Consider the following 21,069-nt stretch of genomic DNA (forward strand, 5'->3'; position numbering starts at 1 on the left):
ATGACGACTTTTATGTAAAATTAAAGTACCCAAAAAATAAAGATTTTATAAATCTTGTTTCGACTGAGCAATTTTATCTCAGCTGATATTTTTTTATAGAAATAAAAAAAAATGTTTTGATATTTAACTTAGGTATAATCATATGCATGATATGAATCGCAGGTATTTTATTGCTTACGTGTAAAATTATTGAGATACTATCTACAATCATAGTAATTTAACATATAAAATAGATACTAGTTCACGTAAATAAGGGCCGTTAGAAACACGCGAGGCTCTTATCTACGGCATTAGATCAAAGGAGTGCAGAATGTTTGGTAAAACATTACAACTAGTATAGCGTGTGGGTGAAATTATTGCACATAATATATATCATAATATCATGTAATTGTATAAAAAAGTATAATAACTTTTATTGATGAATATTTTTGTAATAAAGTAAGAGATCAGTAAATTTTAAAATATCATTTTGAATAATGCTTTTAATATGTATCCGATATGTTTCTTTTTTATCTGTTATTTTATTTTACCTAGTAATATTACGAATTTCTCTTTTTGAATCATTGATATATCGAACATAGTCTACATATTGGTTAACGCTTACTGTTTCGTCCTTTAGGGTGAAGCAATAAAGTCTATATAACCTTCTTTAATGTTGAAATTCTCCAACCGTACATGTCGATGTACGTGAGTCCTCACGTGTGCTCAATTATAGTTTAATTCACTTTTTTTTACTTTCATTATCTGATGGGATTGTCATCGGATACGACCAGAAAGAATTCAGAACTAACGACTTTACGTACTTTCCGAGGCACGGGACTGGTAACAATGACAGCAAATTTCGTGTTTCTGTTAAGATTTTCTTGACAGAAAAACTCAATAGCTTTTTATCGACCTGACGCAAGGGTTTAAGGCAGGTCCTCGAGCCATCTGCGGTCTTATAAGCTATCCACAGGACAACCAACCTCATGAACCTTCTTCAATAAACGAGTTATCAAATGCAACTATATTTTCTTTGGAAGTTCGGTTTTAAAATAAAGATATAAATGAATTATTTGAAACACAAGGCCAAATATAGATAGACAGAATAATTTTAAACAACATTTATTATTTCGATGAAAAGATGGATAGGATTATAAAATTAAGTCTTAAAATGTAATAACGTTTATGTACATTAAGTACATATAATATTATTATAATTAAATCCAAATTAAGTCGAAATTTATCATTTTTCTTAGTGGTAGGGCTTTGTGCAAGCCCGTCTGGGTTGGTAACAATCACTTACCGCCAAAGAGCAATACTTAATATATATTATTGTGTTCCGATTTGAAGGGTGAGTGAGCCAGTGTAACTACAGGCCCAAGTATAACATAACATTACATCTTAGTTTCCAAGGTTGTTGGCGCAGAGATGATATGAGAATGATTAATATTTATTACAGTACCAGTTCTACTGATGACCATCAGATGACCCATATACTAATCAGCCAATCTTTACGATATAAAGAAGCAAAATAATAACCACAACAGTGCTCTATGGTAGTATAATTCATAAGAAAGTGTCACTATCATAGGTTAGTAAGAATATTAATATACGTTCATTTAAAAAGTGTATTATTCCTATTTCAAAAGAGTTTCTCAAAGACGATGTTGAAACGCTGTTGATGCGTAAAAATGCAATTATATTCTTCATTCTACTTTGGATTGCTGCTACAAAATTCCATGGCATAAAGAGCAAAAGACTGCGTAATTTTCTCTGTTCATACTTACATCAAACTTAACTGGAGCACAATTTTTTCTTCAAAGGAAAAACCAAGTTTAAATGGAATGACCTGCAGCAATGTAGTATATTAAATATATTAAAAAAAAATCTCTATTGCCTGCGACTTTTCTAAGGAAATTAATTACAATTTCTCACAAAAATAAAAAACTCTAGTTTTCGAACGTTGGAAAGTAGGTACAGTTATTCCATGTGCCGTAACATTTTCAGTGTCAATAAAGAAAAACTGTCAAAACTATCAGAGCCGAAATGAACTACGGGATAAATCATACTGAAGATAGCGGAAGTTTTAATCCGGGCAAGCGTTGAGTTTTTTAAATGTTTAATTTCTATTAATAATGCACCACGTAAGCAGCGTGAGAAAAACGCCGTGTGTCGCATGAAATCCTACCACACATGTTCACCAGCCTACAAACGAGCAGCGTGGTGGAATAAGTTCCAAACCAAATCCCCAAGCGTAGATGAGGTCGCTGTGAATATTTACAGGCTATTACAGTAGTTTAGTTCTGTATCAGTATGATACAATACAACTCTTTACAAAGTCATAGAAACAAAGATTAAGGTATATATCGTTATTTCGCGTCTAATTACCAAGTCGCGATATAACGCGTTAACAAGTTAGCTAAAAGATCCTGAAAACAGTTTATAAATGAGAGTTTTTAGTTCCGAGAGGGAACAGTCCCATCGGAGGAACGAGCTCGAAGTAGAGGCGAAGTAATTAAAACTTGCACCCAGTCGCCCTGTTATAGCGTTTGTCGAGCTGGACGCGCACTCACTAAGAGTTTAATACAATAAAAAATCTGAGTAATCTTGAACCAACTGGCCAATGAAAAATAAGATTGAAGACATATATTGTAGTCTTACAAAGAGAAAAACAGAGATGAAATGTAAGATTAATTAAAAATCTCATCATTGAATTCAAGAGCAGACCATAATTCCTAAGGTTAATTAAATAATTTAAAGATAAAGATTTTATTTAAGTAATATATACGTATTTTTAGGTTTAATAACATAATATTAGGAACTTTAACAAATAAATATCCTAATTAAAAAATATATATTATAAACATGTATTATAAGTCCTTCGGGATATTCTATCACTGTATCGTTCACATAAAGCACTTAGAACACTCCCGCTTTCGTTTGACCCGTAACCCGCGGTTAAGGTGTTCCGAGTACCGCAAGATGTTGGTACTAAAGTGCTATTTTTTTCATTTCTTATTAGATTTTCTCCCTGCGAAACTTAGCATTGATTAAATATAAAAGACGTCTGCAGCACCTCAAATATTTTAATGTAGCCATTAAGATCCGCAATGAAAGGCTCCTTATTCCTGAAACAATACTTACTGCTCTGTAAATGCGGAATTCCTTTATTTTGTTTCAGCTACAGTTTCATTAAGTGCGAAATGTTGGAGTCGTTTTTTCTTGGCGACGCCCGCAGCGCAATCCCCCCGATTTTTCAACTTTATTGTCGAGCTAAGTTCTAGGTGCTTTGGCTCGAGCCTTGTTCGCAACTTATTATGATACCGCCTATTCGTACTTCTACGCCTCCCTTTTAAATACGTTTTTTCTCGCATTTACAATAATACACCTAGCTTAGCGTGATGATGTTTTTTTTCTCAATAACAAAGTATTTATACCTAACGAAAAATATGTCATAAATATAAGAGCTAAAGTAAATGAACTAGAGCTGTGACATATTATATTTATGGCGTTTTAATGTGCTACAATATGTTTCATTATTTTATAAATATATTTTTTTTTCCAAATGTCTTTTACCTTATGCGGCAGGCATAAATTAAGAAATACAATTACATTACATACGCTTAATCAATACATGATTTCCATAAATTTGATAGATAATCTTGGACATGAGATCCAACTTATATTTACAGAGAGTTACAATAAAACAAAACAATCTGGTTAATTTATTTCACGTGTCTACATTAAACGTCAAAAATCAATAATTATACACGACACCTTAAAATTTATATTTACATACGATGTTGTAACGATATTATCAATTACATTTTTATTAAGACTGAATATTTTCTACTCGTTTTATAATTAAATATTTTCAAATGTAAATTAATAAGATGTCGTTCACTTTTTTTCCAGTTAATTCTTTAATTAACTTTTTATAATTTAATTTATATGGCTACTAAGCAGCTTCGTCCGAGGGGTCCAGATGTTAGGGATAAAAAGTACCCTACGTGCTATTCCAGACTATGAAAGGTCTCTGTGCCAAATTTAATTCTCATTCGTTCAACCGTTTTACCGTGATTGAGTAACAAACATCTATCCATCCAAACTTTCGCATTTATAATATTTGTATTATGTTCTTATCTAAGACCCAGACTAACTCAATGTCAAATTTCCTTACGTTCAGTTTATAGTAGCTATGATGAGTTATCAAGAGTACCTTGGTAGGGAACGAACGCTCTTCTTGTTAATCACACAGCATTACTCATTCTTATTATTGTTGTGTTTCGGTTTGAAGAGTACCAGTGCGAACCAGTGTACAAGTAAGCGGGACGTAAGTTACTTTTTGATAAAGTTGGTGGCACATTGGCGATGTAAGGATAGATAAATATTTCATACAGCGTTATACCAATGTCTAAAATCTTTCCAAGATTTATAATATTGAAAATATAACCGTTCAATTTTATACAAAATTCAATCAAAATTTTAATATATATGTTTGTTATATAGAAAATTACATTGCAGTGATTAAAGTATTAAAAACTGTAAAACTTTTTAATATTTTAAATGCAAATTTTGTAGTTTTTCCTCTTGAGGGTTGAGACCAAATCAGTAAGTATGAATCGATCTTCAGGTACGATGATTCTATTCTCTACTCCATCACACCCCTAACAGATAATTAAAAACTAGGAATCAAATCCCAAAAAGAAAATGATATCAAAATAATTTAAATTCATTATCGTAATAACACACACACACACATACACACACACACACAACTAAATTTTTACCGATTATTGATTACGAAACATTCGAAACACTCGTATCTACTATAGCTACTGATTCTTGCCGATTGTACTCGGTCGTATCTACATTCCAATTCGATAGTAGCTTTACTTTTCATATAGTTTTCTAAAATGACGATTCAAAAGTACTTGTAAGAGCCTACTTGAATACTCAAATATTTTGATTTTTAATAGGCTGATAACCTAAGTACTTAATAAATGTCATTCATTCAATATCACTTGGTATAAATCTTTGTATATTATTAATTAATTACATTAATTTCATTCGTTGTATATATAACAATAGATTGTTTTAGCGTACATTATGTGTTGCGAGTTTTTACACTCACACAGAATTTGAGGAGTACTATAGCGAGATTACATGGCGTTGCGCGTCAACGACAGACCGCCACCGCACACTCGTCAAGGCAGACATATTGCATTATGTCAACGCTCCCGACCGCGACGCCTTCGTATAAACACTTAAAACACTTAGCTAATTTAGCCCCAACACACACACTTGACTTATGTCACATGGGTTCATGTTTATAAAATACTAGAAAGTCTCTTAAATGTACTTTCATAATTTGAGATCGTAACGGAACATAGGTATGTCATTTTGATATAACTTATTTCGAAAAGTGATTCGCTGAGTTAGATACATAGCGTAGTTTGTATGCTATATGTATAATTAGACGCAAAATATAAATATAAAATTGTTTGAAAGTAATATCGTTTTTATTAAATTCAGAAAATTAAAAATTTAAATTGATCGTTTAATTGTCATCTAATTTGTATGAGCTAAAATTTAATAGCAATTGGCATCGAAAAAGTCTAGCGCGATATTCGTGGCTTGTGTGAATATATAAGAAAGCTTTGTTGTGTGTCTCGCAACAAATGTTGTCCGTCATTTGATATAAATCTGGAGGAACAGTCCGACGTTGCATTGTGCTGTACAATAATTATAAACTGAAGTAGGAGATGAGGAAGAGTCTAACTTGTGACGTCACCTGTTATATAATAAAACGTTATTTAACAAGTTACATTATATGCTATAAAAACTTCTAACAGTATTTTGATTGACGCTATTTTTAATATATTTAAAAAAGCATTAAAACTGTTTTATTTCAAACAGGTATCCTATTAATTATAATATCCCTCGACGAGCGTCTCCTTGAAATTACTTTAAGCTTAGTACTTAAAAATGCTCTGCAATTTTAAAGTACACTAGAAACCCTCGCGTTACATACAGATTACGTTAATAAGGTACAAGAAAATAACTTAGTAAAATACTCCTCATAAAATTGTCTCATCCACACTAACCCTTCAGTTACTGCTGTCACTACATAATATATACGTAACTATATAGTTTGTGGCTCCCTAATTTCCACCGTTATTATTTCAATTTTGTTTAGTTACATTTGCATATTATCTACTGGAGAGATATTCTGCTTTAATAAGAACTTCGAAAGTCACCGCAGAACATGAACGTCAATATGTTATATGCGACATTGAGTACTTAGAGTATACGTATCAAAATGGCGTATCAACATCAGTCGATTGTTAACATTTCACGAGTGAGAAACGAAGTGAATTCTAACAGAGTCCCACAAGTTACGTTACGTAAAGTAAGTTAAGTTTCGCGAGGACAGGTAATTATATTTACTATCAAGATATTTAGTATATATTTTTTATAGTATAAACTACACCAAATAACTGAATAAAGAATATTGATAATTGTACCGGAAATAATACATTTATTTATTCATTTGATCCATTAATTATACGTAATAGAAATCAAATATATTCGAAAAAAGAATCCAAAAAGATATTTAATTATAAAAAACACGCTTGTCCCTTGAAGAGATTCTTGAGAGCTCTTCTAAGAAAGAAAAAAATAATTTAGACAAATATATATAAGAGGTAGACACGTATAAACATTAAATATCTCAAATACGACGAGTTCATGATAAAAAAATCGTAGGATTTAATCAAATAATTAAGAAATATTAAATAAAAAAGCTTTTCGTGACAGGTAACATGTGTGTTTTATGAATATATTTAAATAGTGCCGAAAAATGCTGTTATAAACGATAATATTATATCGATATTGTAACATTACGATCGCTTCTTTTTTTAAATATTTATTTAAAGTTTAGTACGATGAATCAATAAATTTCTACACCAGGGACACAATAAAACATTTTCGGTTGCTTGTTTATCGCGTACATATGTTGGAACATAGCCGCAATTCTGTCGTCTCCAGCTCGTAATAGGAATCGTATTAGTGGAATGGTGCCAACGGCTACAGTTCTTTGTCGTGCACTGTGTCTGTATGGACCTGGATTTCAAACGGTATTGAGATGCTTAAATTTGATCATTTGTTTAAATATTGATTGACTTCTCAAGGTTTCCTAATTAGCATAACTTTTACAAATTTGTGATCAAGTCAAATTCAAATAATCATTCCGAAATAATTTGCTTGCAATTTATTTTCAAATTATCCAATGGGAATGTTTTAGAAGATGCAAAATGCATTATGATGTCAAAATATTGAAGATATTATCAAAGTTATTATATGGTTATATACATATATAAACAGCATTATAGTCGAATAGACGAAAATATATTATTTTTTGAACTTCAAAATAAAATCTATTAATATGATTTTAATTTAAAATGTTACATTTTAAATTAAATAGATTTAAGCTATAGCTGCTTTTACCAGTTTGTTAAGATTTAGTACTGTCATACTGAAACTTATTATACTACTAAATTGTCAAAGATAGTTCAGTGCCTGATATTCCTTTGTTTGTGAAAGGATTTTTTTATTCGGTTATCAATGACTGGTAGCGAATGCACTTTAGTACTACGTGCACACTAGTTATTATAAATTGTATTTATTAACCGTTTTACTTAAAACAGATAATTTAACAAAATAATTACGGCATAAAACATTCCTTCTTAGTTCTTATTAGAGATTATATCAATGCAATGGTGCCACGGATTGCTCTGAATTCATTGTTGCGTGCTTTCAACGCGTTCACTCGGCTTTGCAATGCGAGCAATTGCAATGCGTTCAATAAAATCGTAAAATTATACGTCTCAGTATACGATTTATTTAATTTTGATTACTTTTACTATAGATTAAATAATAAAGTTTTTTTTTATATTTATTTTAAACTATTCGTACATGTTCAGCCTGTAAATTCCTTACTGAAGGGCTAAGGACTCCTCTCCCTTTCTGAGGAGAAGGTTAGGAGCATATTCCACCACGCGACTCCAGTGTGGTTTTAGTGGATTATTATGTGGTGGAATTTCGGTGAAATTAGACACATGCAGGTTTCCTCACGATGTTTTCCGCTGAGCACGAGATAAATAATAAACACAAATTAAGCTCATGAAAATTAAGTAGTGGTTGCCTGGGTTTGAACCCGCTATCATCGGTTAAGATGTACGCGCTCTAACCACTGGGCCGTCTCGGCTCGTGACCTGATAACTATTAATCATTATAGAATGAAAATTATAAACAGTACTAGAAATTTTAGTACAAGAATACTTTGTTATTATTAAAATATGAAGAAACAGAACATTATATATTAGAGCTCAAATTAAATTTTGTAGCAAGGAGGTTGATTTAAAGTGAAACCTCCTCCTTCATCCTTTAAGCAATATATGATTTTGCTGGCAGCCGACGACTTATGCATGTTGTTTAATTTAAATAATTCAGAAATATATAATGGATTAGAATGAGAGAATGAGAGGTTTCTGACGTTTGTAATTTGTATGTACATACGTAATAATATTAGTATTATACTTATTAGAATAAATATTATACGTATAAATAATAATATATCTGAATGTTAAAAGTTCCACTAATAAAGGAACCATAAAGGTATCATTTAAATCATTGGTCATTCAATCGTTACACACAATCTAGAGACTTTAAAATAATATTTTTGAATATATAAGGCATACATACAAATTATATAATAAAATATCGTAGATTAAATATTATTCATTTTTCAGGCAGAAATTAATTGTAAGTTATATACGAATTGTAATTAGTCCAGAAGACTAACAGAAGATTAAATCTCCATTCCGGACCACTTGTATTTCATGTTTAACTAACATAACATACTTGTAAAATGTCGATTTAAAGTTATAACAGCTTTTCTTTAAAATATATTTTGAACTCACGCCAAAAATATATTAACAGTATATTAAACAATGAAATGTATTTTTTATAAGAATATTGGTTTTAGTTAGTAGTTTACCCGTTCGTTGTAAGGGTCAGCAGTAGGTACTACGTTGCGGCAGGTCGTCGACCCGCGCCCTTCGCGTCACCCGTCGCCCACGCGCTACGCTGATGCTACGCAGGGCTTCCCTAACGTAGGCAATTACCTTTGTGTGATGTTTTTGCGGGATAGTCTATTATTGTACTCTATAGTTATTGATTTGTTTTCTACTACAAGATTAATTTAAAGTATAGTAGTATGAACTATAGTAACATTGATATCTATATAGTAAAATTATAGCCTTGAAAGCTATAGTCAAATAAAATTATATAATGTTATAGAATGACTATTCTACATTGCATTGCATTGCAGTAATGACAATTTGCTTAACTTTAAGCAGTTGTGATAAGCAAAATATTTTAATATCAATAAGTGAATTTGTAACTATAGCATAGATTATAATACCATTTCAGCAAACTACTTTAATGCCGAACCGAGTGAAAATGTTCATAAAAGTGCGTGTTACTTAAGCTTTAGTGCAGGCGTCCCGTGGCTTCGGAATATTGAGTAAGTAGCCTGCGGGCCCGCTTGCATCCTCGAGAGCGAGTGAGACAAAACACCGTCTCAAGACTGCGAATCAATAAAGTCCACTCGTATAAGTCGGGTGCAGTGGATGTGGGTCACGGTGCACCCGCGAGATGGTATTTAATAACCCGCCTTACACCAGACAGTTATTACTCGATCCCTCCGATGTTTACACGAGGAATTCAAACGATTTCAATGGTTAAGTGTTCCGTCATAAGCCCTGGAATGGCATCCGATCGCTATTGGGATGCTTCGTTATATACATTTGTGGAAAACCAATGTTAATGCGGAAATCATGATTATGTTATAACTTCAAATTGTAAAATTTATTAGTAAGCTAATATAAAATAAAGTTCTGATTACGTAACAGTTATTATTTCAATGAGGTTTTTAATTATTTAAGCATCTAAGATTGATTACCTATGATGGAATAAATTATTATATTCAAATTATTAAATGTTTTCTTTGCTTATTAAATAATTATTTTTCAAATTAGAATTGAGAAAACATAATTGTCTTAAAATAAATAAAAATTATGTAATAATTGCATAACTAACTAGCATAGTTGTAGATGCGCGTCATCTTTTCGTATAAGTATATGCTATTCTAAAGAGCTTCTATTACCTTAATATAAAATTCATATACCTTTAAATATGCAGCAATATTGACATATGTTTTTAATGCGGTTAATATTTGGTGAATAATTATAAATTAATTACAATACAATACCGATACGAATTTTGTTATAGTTTAGATTTTAAATTGCTATCATACCATTATATGGAAATAGTTATAATATCAACACACATTATTATTAGTTATTTATGTATAAAGACTAGACATTATTCTAATATTCGTTCAGAAATAAGTCTAAAAATCTCCCCTATTTGTTACATACCTGTTTGTCAGGTTATATTTGTATCAAAGGATGTTTTGGATGTTTTCATTTAAAAATAGAAATAGTAAAAAACTGTGTAAATAATCGCGGATAGAGCGGGAGAATTTTTTCGCAAACAAAAGACTTTTTGACAGCGTTTCGGTGATACGTCACACATCGCCTCTAATGAAATTGTACTATAAAATAATATGTAATGTACGTGAACAAAAATATTAAGCGTTTGAATAATAATATTTATAAAAATAAAACCAATTTCATCACATATTTACATTTTAAATATCATATTATGCACGTCACCAACGTCTACCACAAAGCGATGGCTAGAATTATGTCAGGGATTTCTTGTCACCAGCAGATGGTTCGCAATTTGCTGATGGCGGCATTAAGGTCGAGATGCAGCGAACTTGCAGGGCCTCTCCCCCCTTCGCTCTGCACCCTGCACCCTCTGGCATGCCTCTGGAATTTGGCGGTGCGCCTTGCACGTGTATACATGCAAATACCTAAATTCATATAACCGCGCATTTCAAGGTTCACCTTGCTTAATATTGACATTAATATCGCCTAAGGATTACGTTTTAATTTAAATTAAAATTTTGTTTTAAGTTTATTTTCATACAAAAAAATAACGGAAAATATAAATTTCAATGTACAACGTTCGTAAATAAAACGGCCTACACGAAATCAGATTGACGCGATATTGATATTTTACCACGTGACCGTATTGTGAGTGTGTGCGTTTCGTTGTTAGTTGTAATTATGTATATGTTGAATAGCTATTAGCGAATTGGGAACTAGGCCGTGTTTTGTGCTGGTGTTGCCGGTTCATTGCTCCTAAATATCAGATACGTGGATTTAACGCATATATGTCACATTGAGCTATTGTTTGTGGCATTTAATTAGGCACGTTTAGATGTGTTTAAAACGTGGACTAAAGTAGGCGTTAATTAAATCGATTAATTTACGACTGATCCTATTACAAATACATTACTTAGAATCATTATACATATTACAGATATTATCAAGTATTCGCATCTGTTGCCACTAACCAAACTCTATTGTTTTCATAGTGTTATTCGAACGTTTATACAAACGCATAACTTGCTAGTCATTACGCGTTTCTGTAAAATAGTTAAGTGGTTTTTATTATAAATTACTTATCGAAAAAAAAGTATTAAATACAAATGTTTGGAATATGGAAAATAATTTCGATTTTTATTCTTATTATATGGTTTACTGGTAATGAATTTGTTTATTTTATTCTGTAGTTTTAAATTTTTCTATTCGAATTTTAAACATTTTTCAAAATACGTACACAAATATTTGTGTTATCTGTGTATAATACGGAAATACCAATATTTTGCCACTAACAGAATATTTTTAAATGTACTATATATAAATGTACTAACATTTTTATAGTAAATCTATAAAAATTTGGTTTTTTCGACATTGATTTATTGATATATTAGGTAATCGTAAAATAAAATATAATATATAAACTTAATCAAATTGCCTCCACTAGTGACAGGGCTGGTTCATTTTTCGCCTAGAGGATCGGAATTGCGATTCAACGAGGAAATGCTGCTAGCATTCTTGCCACCATTCCACGCGGCCATGATTTGTATAGTAGGTATTTTTAATTTTTATTTGTATATAATGAAATGGTCTTAATGTATATTTTGATTTATTTTTTAATTTTTATATGTATTTATTTTGACATCACTAGACTCTCGTGTTTATTTTTGGATTAATCTTATTTCGCTTCTTTATTTTGTCTTTTCAGTAGAAATATAAATTATTATTATGCAAATAAAAATAGAGCACTGTCACCATATAAAATGATATATGCTTAATTTATTTGAAAACTATACTATCGAAAATGAATTTAACGCTTTGCTTTATTTTTGCAAGTTGTCTGTCAGTGGTTACATTGCGGTAAGGTTATTAATATTATCGGTTTTAATTTGTCAACGTTGCTTGACATTTTTTGTCTCGTTAAATGAAGCATTGTTTGGAAACCGGGTGGGGAGGCCGAGGTTAGGGGGAGGCGTCCTGTTTACATTATAGCTAGCTATTATAATATTATGATTTATTGCTCAATCGGTGCTCCGCCAGGCAAAGCGGCTTCGTAATTTCACCTGAATTCTGTTCACGTTCGCGCACTTAGACTTAGGAATTTAAACTACGCTTTAACATGTAAAGGAAAGCTTTTGATATGGATTATTCGCGATTAAATGAGTTTGCAATATGTTCAAGTACAGTTTATATTTAATTTTAAATAAATCCTTTATTTTATTAAATATATTTTGTCTATTGTGGAACGAGAGATTTTAGTTGTTGAAACTATTTACTTTGATCATGATTTACCTTTGAAGGTAGAGCGAGTATTAAGATTTTGCATCTACTTTGAATGCTCAAGTCTCGACATAAAATATGTTAAATGCATTCCAGACTCAATTTTGTGCGCTTGTCGGAGCATAACATCTCGTATAAATTTCATAATCAAGTTTTACTTGATTTTATATCGAATTTAATTATTTATAATTTGTTTTGTTACAGGTTTATTTTGTATTTTAATTTACCACTGATAAATCATATATAATATTGAATTACGAATTGGATTGGATTTAATTTTCATGGTATAATAATTTTGGTACTTTCTAAAAACTATAATAGTTTAAAATTTGTAAGTTGTCATTTTATATTTTTAACAAAGTCGATTACTAATAAATGCAATATTTATTAAACAATTTAGATTATAAATAGATTCACATAAGCTCACAATATTTAATAGTACACTATTGATATACTGGTAATAAAACTTTTCAATATTAGGCGGTATATACGATTGGACTACATTAAATACATCAAATAAAAAGTGCTGCTTTAGAAGCAAATATAAGACAGACGGTGAATTTAGCGGGACTCTCGAAAGCGAGTTTCTCTTTGAAGCATTCGTATAAGCGGGCTCTGCAACTAGCTATACCCATTATGTATATTTGTATGATCCTGTATGACTATTTAAACTGCTTTAAATTTAGTTTTTTTTTTTATAACGAAATAGATTAATTTTTGTTTCTTTTCAAATAACTTACAATGTCCAATAAGTACGTAGTTATCACTTCAATCGAAATAAAAGAAAAGTTTCGTTTCAATCAATAATGACTCAGTTCTATTCTTCCGTCAGGATACATCCGAGTAAAAATTTCAATGTGTTTTCCTTCATGCAAGATGACGAAATGTATAATTATAAATACAAATTAAACACGACTTGAAAACATAACTGTGCTTGCCTGGAGTTAAATCCAGGATGTACGTGAATCTCACGCTTTTTATTTACTCGGCCATCTTGTCTTTTTCGAAATATCTAACATTTTTTCAATAAAGATATGGTTGTATTTGTCAATACAAATTGAAAGGATAACGTCTAAAGGGATCATGGAAAGTTTCAGGACGGTATAATTTCTAGTCCACGGGGCATTGAATTGAAACACGCCGATGGAATTACGTATCGGGGTACAAATCACGAAACATTCCAATCTCTCCGGTTAATTGAATGCTGTAGGCCTTCATTATGTCGGGTGGGGAATGAATTGACAAAAAAAGGAACTTTTACAGAATGGAGACGGCGGATGAAGGAGTTGGAAACAAAAACCGCAAATGGTATTCGGGAGGTTCGGATGGAATAATTACATCCCCATGGTTCATTCCCCAACTTAGCTTTTATATAACAAACATTGTCGCTCCTTCATAAATCTTTGCGTTCAACTCAACTGAGGTTGGGTATTAAATGTTTACCAGAACACTTAAGTATGTTCTTAACAAACTTTGGCAGAATAAAAGATGTCTCTGCGTATTTTCTCTTTAAATGAGAGTCGTCATTTTAATTATAACCTTTTTGTTATGACATTGTGATGTTTCTTTATTTGTTAATTATGTTGAATATATATCAAATAGCCTTAAGTATTTTTTAAAATTATATTTAATAATTATAAAGTTGAATATTTAAATCGTTATTAAAACGTTATTTAAGATACTTAACTTTATACTTCAACTTAACATCCAAAAATCAATAGCCAAGAGTTGTAGTTTTTTAATATTATTATATTATTGTCATATAGTAATAAACTACTTACATAACTGATTACTTTTACGAATTGAATTTGTAAATGCATACACTTCATTCGTATTTTATTAAATACAATTGTAATAAATCGTTTTATTTCATTCGATTTAAATATATATAGAATAAACAAAATATAAATAAAAGTAAATTCAATGATCGCAGAGAGATCACGAAACTTTGAATTGGAAATTGAGACGAATAACAGACGTAGTTCAGGATTGACAAGAATTTCAATATTAGGGGTGCGGGTTCAGCAGCGACTCGAGCGGCCATTGTTGAATATGGAAATGCAGTCGAAATAGGTACGTGCAAATTTTCTGTGCCTTATTTGCGTATTGTTTCGAAAGCTTCGTTATCTCTCTTTTGTCTTTCGAATTACCAGCGAAACGGTAGTTTTATGTAACATATTTTGTATATTAGATACTTTCTATCGAGATAATTTGATAGCACACGAATCCAAAATTCCTACATTATTATGTAAAATAGTTGAAGGCATCTATTGAAGATAGAAAATTAATTCAACCAATCAAGGAGAATCTATTAAAATATAACATGGTAAAAACCTACATTAAACGACAGCCCTATAAATATATACATATGTTTAATTTTGTAAAATGTCGAACAATCAAAATGTAAATTGAACAACCCTCGACTGTCAATGCTGAACATCACCACTGTAGCGGACGGTCGTATACAAATGTTCACTAAAAATTACGAAAGGTCGAAGCCTTACAAATTGGTTGCGAGCAATATAAGGTTCATTCACCACTTCAAATAAAAATAAGCATGTACTGAGGAAAATATAGAAAATATACAAAAATATGTTATTTATAGATATTTTAACATTAAGCATACTTTTACAACTACATGGGAACTCACAAGCAAACCGATTGGCAAGAATATTTGGTGCAGGTTTTCAGAATTATCCGGATAGAAGGACCAAATTCTACGCTCACGATTCGAGACCTCTGCAATCAGATGCGTTCAATGCGATCGCATCAATATGCGTTTCTCCATATTACAGTATCTAAAATAAAACTAATAATAATGAATAACTTCTAAAAATAAGTTATATTTTTAAAATTTAGTATAACTATAATATATAGGAGTTTATTTTTATGTTTATCCAATACAGAAAATACGAGTGTACCGTAATAAACTTAAAAAGTAAGTAACGCTATGGGAGGCGATTGTATTAATAAATAAAAATGTTTATTATATTTATTAAAAGAGAGTTCTCCTAAACATTTTATTTGAAATTGATAAAATATTGAATATTTACTTATTAAACTTATGTTAGCGATAATAACGAAAACTTATTTTTCGGAATTTTTTGGTTTTTATACCAACAATAACCAATTTGAGCTTCGCAACATTTACGCGCGTTAGCTATTGAATTAAAATAAAAAATAAAATAGAAACATTAAACTAATATTGGAATAGCATCCAGACGACGTTACGTCCTCTCTGAAGCATAATATGTATTCACGAGCACAACAACCCGACCCAAACCAATATGCATTTAAGGTCATAGATGTCAATGAACTAGACAGCTAATTTTATGAAGATATATTTTTTTTTTGTTTATAAAATATGTCAGCTTTGTACGTTTCGGCTGAGAAGAAAAGAGAAACCTCAGCCTGCACTTGTTGTACGGTCTAACAATTTGTATGACGGAAACCCTGGATTATAGCCGTATTAATACATTCCCAAGAAAGGTTGGTCTGACGTTGCTTTGGCTAAGGGTACTTAAGTGAATTATCAGGCCACCTGATTCACCAAGCGATGTGAAACTCGCAGGCTCGGCGATTTGAGTGAAGTTTGAGTGTTTAATTTTGTATTAGTTCAATATATTAAAATATTTACGATACTATCATAATCACCAATGTAAAAAATAATAATTTGTGGTCTTTTTTTATTGACATTGTCAAACAAAATGTAAAGTCACAGTAATAACCCATTTTTTATACACTACTTGTTTATGGGCCGGTGGTGGTCCCAGTGGCCAAGCTGCTTAAATAACTTTATAGAAAAAAGATGTGAATATCATATTTCATATCATTTATCAAAGGAAAGGAATATTGTAAAATTGTGTCTCTTGAATTTTAGATTTGGCTATATAGTAAACGCAATCCAATCCAATATATTTTATTCAAGTTAACCTTACAATATAGTATTTCGGAATCGTCAATATTTCAATTTTACCACCGTTACGGAAAGCAGTTCAGGGAGAAAAAACGGCAAGAAAAATTGTAGATTACAATAATAGCCCGTAAACTTACCACCACTACTCTTCTGTTGTTTGGTGAGAAATAAGATTGAGGAAAAGTGAAGAAGAAGATACTAAAAATATTCATCATCACCATTTTTATCTACTTCTTTTGTCTGTAGCCCTGTCGTTATTTTCTACGTATGATAGTTTACAGAAAAAGTTGCCGGATTCACTTTAATATTAATACTATATTCGTATTAATTGTTAGTTCGTGTTCAAGTTTTCAATTTCGAGAAAGCGCTTAATAAAGAGCTCTCTTTGAAATTGTTTTCTATAAAGATAGTAACTGAAGATATGGCCGCCTTTGCACGCTTTTTATTTATAGTATAATTATTAAAGTTTAAATTCATTTTATGTATCAAACTTAAAACATTTAACATTATTTTTGTTGTTGTTCTTTGTAGATTCACTTCACTAATTCACTTTGTTACTTAGATACGAATATTAAATTAAGCTCTTTAATATTTATATTAAAAATCTGGCCGAGTGCGAGTAAGATTTGAAGTCATAAAATACCTAAAGAGAAACTTATCGGTATGTTATATATAATATATTTAGCCAATGGGTTCCGAACTAATTATTATTTATATATGACATAAGTAAATCCTACAGAAATGTTATCAAATTATTTTAGTAATCTGACCTATAATTTAGTATAAATTATTCTCTCGATAAACGGTAAAACCTGTTATATTATATAAATGTACCAATTATATTTGTAAATATAATTCAAATATTTGATTGAATGATTATTACATTCGGATTATATAATAACATATTAGAGGGAATAAACTATTTTTATATAAGGTTTCCAACCTAAGACCCGATAGCACTTATGAGCTTATGTAAAGTAACATGATTAACAAAACAGCTTATGTCGAAATTAATCCTTTGAATAAAACGTTTATCTATATTAATTTTTCTGAAGAGTCGAGAATCTTTGGTTAAGGAATCTGAATCAAACTGCTCCACTGAATTTTAATTATATATATAATTATTGTTTGTTAATAAGTTGCGTCTTCAGTAGTAAATTAATATATCGTGAAGTAATCTAAAATCAAAGTGATTCTTGGAAACTGTTACACGTGTATCCGTCAAACTGGTTTAGAGGTATAATTTCACTCGAAGCTTATCAACGCCGTTGCCGCTTCCTACCCAACGTGGTTTACGCTGGTGTGATGCTCTCCATGGCACTGTACGGTGCAACTATCTAGGTCGACGATCACACAATAGGCCTCTTTTTCGGAGACCGAAGTGTCATAGTAATGAAAGAGATACGAGGCTACTACATGGTGTCGTGGACGGTTGCAATAATTATCGAGAACGATCCTACTTGGGAACTCCAGGCGGCGATGCTTGCTGAAGTTTACTGGTTCCGGGTGGATACAAGATTAAATAGCAACCGTCCATGGTCGGCGCAGTGGAATGAGTTAGAGCTTTAGACCAGCGAGCCCTGATTCGGAGATGGGAGGAGGGTTTAGGGTCCCCTGCAGAGCAGGTCTGGAGACAAGGGAGGAGATCCGGCCTCACATAAGTCGCTGGGATGAGAGGAATCGCGGCACACTAACCTTTAGGCTGACACACAGGTGCTTACACGATACGGCTGCTTCGGTAAGTACCTGAACGGAATAGCCAAGCGGCATGCCACACTGATGGAGTGTGACCCATGGGGACTCCAGCGCATTCTCTGGCGGCAATAATCGTCGGAGACCTTTCGCTATCAAGCGGTATAAACGCCGAGGGGTTCTGCGAAAATGTTTTATCGCAATAGATGACCGCGGAGCGGGAGTATGAGGACAGTATCTCAGCTGACCCGCTCCGCTGAAAAAGACCAGGGAGGAAGCTTCGGTGCAATGCGCTCCTTCAATAAAATACCGATAAATTGGGTTCTTTTTCCACCAGCAAAATTATTGTAGAGATGGATTTGCTATAAAGAAATTCATTTTTCCTAAACAAAATAGCCTAAGTAATGATGATTATTGCGTTTTCTTACATTAAGCATTAATTTCCCTTTATTTTTTTTATTATAATATATATTTAATGATTAAGGAAAATTAATATTGTTAAGCTCACCTGCTATGACAAATATACGTTTCAAGTCTTGCTAACCTAATTTGTTGTGAATTAAAGATGGTAATCTACTGATTTTATTATGTTATTGTGTATTGTTGTATTTTAGCTAAGATTTTTACTAACTTTATATAATACAAAACTTATTATTTATTGAATAATGAAAGATATGATAAACATATTTATAAATATTTCTTAAAGAATTTTAACATACCCACGTCAGTTAAAGCCAGATTATTCTAACTCTTAGCGTGTGTTTTATTTTTATGCCATACCTATAATTTTTAATTGAAAAACGGATATTTTCCTTTATAGATGAATAACAATCGTGTAATGAATTAAAAAATCTTGATAGAACCATTATCACATAATAGTCAATCAGATGTTAAATCGACAGTTATTTGAACCACCTGAACATCGGATTTTCAATAAGAATAAAGCTACAAAAATTGATACAATATAGTTGATACTGATGTTACTAATACGTGTGTGATTTAAAAATCGAACTAGTTCGAAATTACTAATAAGAAACAAAATATATAACTTACCATGACAGCGTTGATTTTAAAATCCATGTGGTTCTTTACTTCAGCAGCGAGCTCCCGGACTAAAAGCAGGCCGTCCTTTCGGATCACCTCCACGTTGTACTCGTGGTATTTCTGAATTAAAAAATATATGTGTTATTTAAAATGAATACAAAATCCATTACATGTTATATTAAGTCATACAATTAATTTTTGATGTTAACCATTAGGTTGGTCGTTACTACCCGGGCAAGCGAAGTTTAAGCGTGTTTGATTTGCCTTTATAATTCATTTCGTTCTCGGTTAAAGAAAAACAAGAGGCCTTTTCATACGCGGTACTTTCACGGAATGTAACTAATATGTAATCATATTTAAAATCATGTATAAATTAACATTAAAAAGAATTAACTTTTCTCCAAGTGAAACATCATAATTTTGAGTTAATAGAGATTTTAGTATTAAAGCTCAGAGTTTAATAGCATATATATGCTTTTCTTTCTATAGCATTTTTTATATTTATTATTAACTGTTTCTTATGTCATAGTATTTGTGTGTGAATGTGTGTGAGTGTGTGTGAGTGTGTGAGTGTGTGTGTGCGTGTGGATGTGTGTGAGTCCGTGTGTGTATGTGTGTGTGTCTGAGTGTGACTGTTTTGAGGTAAAACCTCATCTATAAAAAAAGAGTTGTTCGGATTAATTTCTACTTCTCTAAGCCATTGCATTACTTAACTTAGTATTATGCTCTCAGCTTCTCTTATGTTTACTTTAATTTTTTATGAAATAACAATTTGAAATTACAATTTGTGAAGCCCCTGTCTCCATTTGGACACTATACAAAATATTTATAATTATTTAATATTTAGTAATCTAAGTTTATCAGCCAGTCTCTAATTTGAAGTTACTTTTTTAAGACTAAAGGAGACATCATTTTATTTATTATATTATAGTATTGATTTTCCCACGCCAGATACGGTAAATGTTATAATTTAAAAATAATACAGAGCATTATATTATTATATCATATATTTTTTTGACAAGTTCCATCCCAAAGCTCAATAAAGGATCCTAAAATTGACTGAACTAGTGTTCAATACACAGATAAAACAAAATGTGGATTGACGGAAAAGTTACACATAATTTTTCAGCGCCTAAGAGTAGGAAGGGAGTAACCATTTTTATTATATTATATAAATAATGTTACATGTTATTTATCTCTGATATGTTAAATTAATTGAAGTTTCTCAAGTAACATATCAGATTTATATACAACACCGAGTATAGAAGTTTACTTTAAATATAAACAACATTCAAATACTGTCTACTACCGCCCACGCATCGCCTGTGTTTAATTATAGGTTTAGTAAACTGTTATAACAATTGTAGTTCAGGACATTATTTCAACAAATAGAGCACTAGTAATATCGGCTCCGAGCAGGCGCGTAATTTAATGCTTTCATGAGGGCTGATAAACATCGAGAGGAGTATAGCGCTCGCATTATTTGCGAAAATGACAACAATCGCGTCGCATTCGCGCTACATTACGCGCTGAGTTATTGGGCCCAACATGGCGGCTCAGACCTGTCAAATTTAAAAA

At 31.4% G+C, this 21,069-nt stretch overlaps 1 protein-coding gene across 2 annotated transcripts in view; it reads right to left on the reverse strand.

The window, feature by feature from the left end:
- The window catches only part of LOC125066475 (voltage-dependent calcium channel subunit alpha-2/delta-3), a 65,679-nt gene that overhangs the window by 21,440 nt on the left and 23,170 nt on the right, over positions 1-21,069 (reverse strand). For both annotated transcript variants that reach the window (XM_047674566.1, XM_047674556.1), the window contains exon 3: positions 19,501-19,611. In XM_047674566.1, the coding sequence (XP_047530522.1) occupies positions 19,501-19,611 (111 nt within the window). The remainder of the gene's footprint in view (positions 1-19,500; positions 19,612-21,069) is intronic.

The sequence above is a fragment of the Vanessa atalanta genome, chromosome 1 (genome assembly GCF_905147765.1).
Source record: "Vanessa atalanta chromosome 1, ilVanAtal1.2, whole genome shotgun sequence".
Classification (NCBI taxonomy): Eukaryota; Metazoa; Arthropoda; class Insecta; order Lepidoptera; family Nymphalidae; genus Vanessa; species Vanessa atalanta.